At 43.3% G+C, this 5,000-nt stretch overlaps 2 protein-coding genes across 4 annotated transcripts in view; one reads left to right on the forward strand and one right to left on the reverse strand.

Annotated features, from left to right (window-relative positions):
- Positions 1-3,605, reverse strand: part of si:dkeyp-9d4.3 (caskin-1) — a 40,381-nt gene extending 36,776 nt beyond the window's left edge. Inside the window, exons 1-2 of one of the 3 annotated variants that reach the window (XM_047802733.1) lie at positions 3,476-3,605; positions 1,942-2,382 (exon numbers count right to left, since the gene is read on the reverse strand). In XM_047802733.1, the coding sequence (XP_047658689.1) occupies positions 1,942-2,035 (94 nt within the window). In that variant the 5' untranslated portion in view covers positions 2,036-2,382; positions 3,476-3,605. Of the gene's footprint in view, positions 1-1,941; positions 2,653-3,475 lie in introns of those variants that run through there. The other 2 variants (XM_027137933.2, XM_027137934.2) reach the window with 2 other exon arrangements.
- Positions 3,606-4,099: 494 nt separating this feature from the next.
- The window catches only part of slc5a10 (solute carrier family 5 member 10), a 35,448-nt gene continuing 34,547 nt past the window's right edge, over positions 4,100-5,000 (forward strand). Inside the window, exons 1-2 of the mRNA XM_027137948.2 lie at positions 4,100-4,391; positions 4,969-5,000. The exon at positions 4,969-5,000 is cut by the window's right edge and continues 40 nt beyond it. Of these exons, the coding sequence (XP_026993749.2) occupies positions 4,179-4,391; positions 4,969-5,000 (245 nt within the window). The 5' untranslated portion in view covers positions 4,100-4,178. The remainder of the gene's footprint in view (positions 4,392-4,968) is intronic.

Consider the following 5,000-nt stretch of genomic DNA (forward strand, 5'->3'; position numbering starts at 1 on the left):
TATTAGCTGTAAGAAATGTTTGTATTGATGGTGTTCAGTCTGTGACACCTTTAATACTTAGCGCTATTCTCAATAAAAATTGAAGTGTTGAATTCTATTCTGTGTCGCACGAGCAATTCGGGTATAAACCCGTTAAGGACGACTCGTGAAATGTAGTGAAACATAGTGTTTAAAATTAAACCAGCAGTGTTGAACCTTTGAGTGTTAAATCATTACTGTCCCTGTTAATCCATGTGTGGTGTTTGTTCAACCCTGAAGGTGTTTAATTCAATGCTGTTTAAGTGAAGTGATGTATGATGTGGTGATGTATGTGTTCAGTTAAAAGTGCAGGAGTGACCAATACCGTGAGACCAATACTATGAGACCAATACTATGAGACCAATACTGTGAGACCAATACTATGAGACCAATACTATGAGACCAATACTATGAGACCAATACCGTGAGACCAATACCGTGAGACCAATACTATGAGACCAATACCGTGAGACCAATACTATGAGACCAATACCGTGAGACCAATACTATGAGACCAATACTATGAGACCAATACTGTGAGACCAATACTATGAGACCAATACTATGAGACCAATACTATGAGACCAATACCGTGAGACCAATACTATGAGACCAATACCGTGAGACCAATACTATGAGACCAATACTATGAGACCAATACTATGAGACCAATACTGTGAGACCAATACTATGAGACCAATACTGTGAGACCAATACTATGAGACCAATACTGTGAGACCAATACTATGAGACCAATACTATGAGACCAATACTATGAGACCAATACTGTGAGACCAATACTATGAGACCAATACTATGAGACCAATACCGTGAGACCAATACCGTGAGACCAATACCGTGAGACCAATACCGTTTGACCAATACTGTAAGACCAATACTGTGAGACCAATACTGTGAGACCAATACTGTGAGACCTAATTCTGTACATTGCAAATAAAATAAACACTGAATGAACTAACTCAATACTGTACGTTTACAATTATCATTGTAACAAAATTCCGTATTGTAAGTTTAAAATAAACACTGAAACATCTATAAGATTTCTGCCAGATTTTTTTCACGTGAATTGAATATCGTGACAGACAATTCAACACCGTTAGATACAACTCAACACCGCCGAATAAGTGAAAACTATCACGATTCAACACTGTAAGAAAAAAATTCTGCACTGTAACAGAGTGCAACAGTTGATTGATTTGTTTTAATGTTACTGCAACTTTGCACTCTGAGAGCTAATTAAACACTACTTACTTTAACACTTAACACTTAAATGATAAGAGCTACAGAAATTCAGCACGGCAAGAAATAATACGACACTGCAAGAATTCTAATTCGACACTGTTCAAGGTTTCATTTAATTCAACACCATAACAAATTTAACACTCAACACTCTGTATATCGAATGTCAACACTGTTAAAGGTAATTCAACACTGCAGTAACAACTAACACTGTGCATGAACTCAATACTGTATGTTTTATCTTCTGCAACTCTGTAAGAGCCTTTTCCAAACTGTGGGTCTAAATTCCGAATGCCGTAAGAATTTCAACCCCCATAAGAGCTCATTCAACACAGTGACTCTGAATCCAACACTGCAGCTGTGATTCAACACTTAATGTTAGCGACCGTTCAATACTGTAAGAGCTAAATGTAATTCTACGTAAGATACCTAAGAGCCTACTGAATGTCTTGGAGGTTTTCACGCTGCACGCGATCCTTTAAACACCGCTGTAACGCACATGCGTGCACCATGGCCTGTACTGATGGGCGTGTGCGTGTGTGTGTGTGTGTGTGTGTGTGTGTGTGTGTGTGTGTGTGTGTGTGTGTGTGTGTGAGAGAGAGAGAGAGAGAGAGAGAGAGAGAGAGAGAGAGAGAGAGAGAGAGAGAGAGAGAGTGCACTCACTGGATTTGCCCTGCCTGGGTCTCTGCAGTAGCCTCTGCACCGTGAGCAGGTCCTCAGTTTTCACCGCCTGCAAGAGTTCTTGATCTTTCCCCATATTTTATTTACACACACACACACACACACACACACACACACACACACACACACACACACACACACACACACACACACACACACACACAGGAGCGCGCGCGGCGTCCTCTACATCCAGAGCATCCTTGCGCGACGACTCGGCCACCGCCAGGGCGCCGTTAAAGCCGCTCCACCCGCGTCCTCCATCCCCGGGGAGACTCGGTGTCCGGTCTGTGTGAGGACGTCAACCGCTTTTTCCTTTTAACAATAATACCAATGACAGGATGTGCTACATGTGGTCGCGCGATGTCAGTAAATAAATCCCGTATGAAGGAATGTGACGGTCGTCTCCAGGTTACAGGAACATTACTGCAAAAAAATAAAAAATAAAAATGTCGTAGCGCGGAACCTACTCTGCTTCCTGACCCCTGTGTAAGGCGACGGGGTTGTTACGTAAACATCCGGGCAGATGTGATGTGATATGATGGGATGTGCGCGCGGACGGACGCTGAAGAGGTTGTAATCCGCGCGCGCGCGTGCTTGCGTGCGCACACGTGCGGGCATGCGCGCGTGCGTGCGTGCGTGCGTGTGTGTGTGTGTGTGTGTGTGTGTGTGTGTGTGTGTGCGCGCTCGCGTGTGTGCGTGTGTGTGTGTGCGCGATTGCTTAAATTTATGGTGCTGCAGCAGGGGGGTGTGACCAAATAGCCCCGTTTCCCCGCATGAGCCTGACAGATTAAAATTAGACGCGTGCGTGCGTGCGTGCGTGTATGTGGTTGCGCGCGCGCTCCCCCGGTTTTTAATCACTAATTGATACAAACGCATTTCCTTCAGTAATGAAGCTCAGACTTTCTTTTCACTGACCGTGTTTTCACTGAAACATGCTTCACTTTAAGGATGTAACGGTGTCACGGACAATTGGAGCGGATGTCTAATTTGAGCTCTAACCTACATCACTCCTGCTTTCCCTGTATTACCGTCGGCGCGCCCCCTGCTGGTGGTCTGCAGAATCACACCACACACTACACGATATCAGCTGCTCGGTCATGTCTCAGTCTTTCACCTTTACAGCTTTATACAGTGTAAATAAATCAAACGCTCACAACCCGTTTCGAGTGACAACGATTAAAAGACTAAAATGCTTTATTCCTTTTTCTCCTGCGTTTCTCTACAGCGCTGTTTATACACCTAGTGGTCAATAAAGGAAGTGCACTTTAGGACCTGTGAGACTCCGAAAATGAACGAATTTAAAAAAAAATTATAATAATATTAAAGTTTCTTGTTTTTTTTTTTATGACAATGAAGATAAAGGGAAAGTCAGCTATTATAGCAGAATTAGCTCAGCAGTGTAAGTGTAAGTGCAGACATTGTGTGTGTGTGTCCACAGAATTCTGTACAATGTACAAATGGTCCCCAAGGAACAAAATGTTTATAAAACCTGGCAACCCTCCTTAATGATACTCACTCTGATGTTTGTGTCTCAATGATGACGGAAAAAACCCATCTGTGGTATCAAACATCTCAAACGACCTGCTGGCTGCGTGCCGGACGATTTTAGTAAAAAAAATTATAAATATAATTTTCAAACAAAAACTATATGAACTACGATCTTGTCTACGGCAGGTTGTTCAGCCGGTGAGGTGTTTACACGTGTCTGAGGTCACACACAGCAGATCCACGAGTCCAGTGTTGGAAAATTTTGAATTAGAATGAAGTTTTATTGTGAAGTTGTATGTAAAGAATGTTCCACTGAAGTGTAAAGGTCCTGTTGCCTAGAACTAATAGATGATGTGTGTTTGTGTGTCTTGTGTAAGATTAATGTTAATGGTGTGTGTGTGTGTGTGTGTGTGTGTGTGTGTGTGTGTGTGTGTGTGTGTGTGTGTGTGTGTGTGTGTAATGTAATGGGTAAGCACCAGTGACTCTGAGTCAATCATTGACCTTGTTAGCAGTGTCTAGAGGTGTTATTTAGACTCTGTTGGCCTCATTAGGTGTTGGGGTAACACACCTGAAATGTGTGTGGGCGTGTGTGTGTGTGCGTGTGTGTGTGTCTGTGTGTCTGTGTGTCTGTGTGTGTTTAAGACCAAATTCAAACCTAAATTCCCAGATCCAACAGAAGCCGCTTTTCGTCTCTGTCCCTTATGTGAGCACAGAGTCGCCTCATTAAACTGATGCGTTTAATCATCAATTCAGCCGTATCCCTCCCTCTCTCCTTCCATTTATCCCTCTCTTCCTCCATTTCACGTGTGTGTCGTCGAGTGTGTGGACGGGTCATGGCGTCAAACGCCACCACAAAGTTCTTCGCTCTCACACAGTCTTTTAGTGTTTCTGATATCATCGTGATCGGAGCGTATTTTCTGCTCAATGTTGCTGTCGGAATATGGGTAAGAAAGTGTGTGTCCGTGTGTGTGTGTGTGTGTGTGTGTGTGTGTGTGTGTGTGTGTGTGTGTGTGTGTGTGTGTGCGTGTGAGTGATTGTGTGTGAGTGATTGTGTGTGAGTGAGTGTGAGTGTGTGTGAGTGTGTGAGTGATTCTGTGTGCGAGTGTGTGTGGTTGTGTGTGTGTGTGTGTGTGTGAGAGAGAGAGAGAGAGAGAGAGAGAGAGAGAGAGAGAGAGAGAGAGTGTGTGTGTAAGTGATTTTATGTTGTTTGTGTTTGTGTGTTTGTGTGTTTGTGTTTGTGTGTTTGTGTGTGTGTTTGTGTTTGTGTGTGTGTTTGTGTGTGTGTGTTTGTGTTTGTGTGTGTTTCAGCTCTACAGACATTTCCACACTGATTGTATAAATGACAATTAGGTGTTACTGTGACTGCTGATTCAACTCATTTGTATTCAGTTCAGTACTGACGTGTAATACTGAAAAACCTGTGAACCTGTGTGTGTGTGTGTGTGTGTGTGTGTGTGTGTGTGTGTGTGTGTGTGTGTGTGTGTGTGTGTGTGTGTGTGTGTGTGTGTGTGTGTGTGTTAGTCATCTTGCAGAGTAAGCAGAAACACACTTAA

This window comes from Tachysurus fulvidraco, chromosome 18 (assembly GCF_022655615.1).
Source record: "Tachysurus fulvidraco isolate hzauxx_2018 chromosome 18, HZAU_PFXX_2.0, whole genome shotgun sequence".
Classification (NCBI taxonomy): Eukaryota; Metazoa; Chordata; class Actinopteri; order Siluriformes; family Bagridae; genus Tachysurus; species Tachysurus fulvidraco.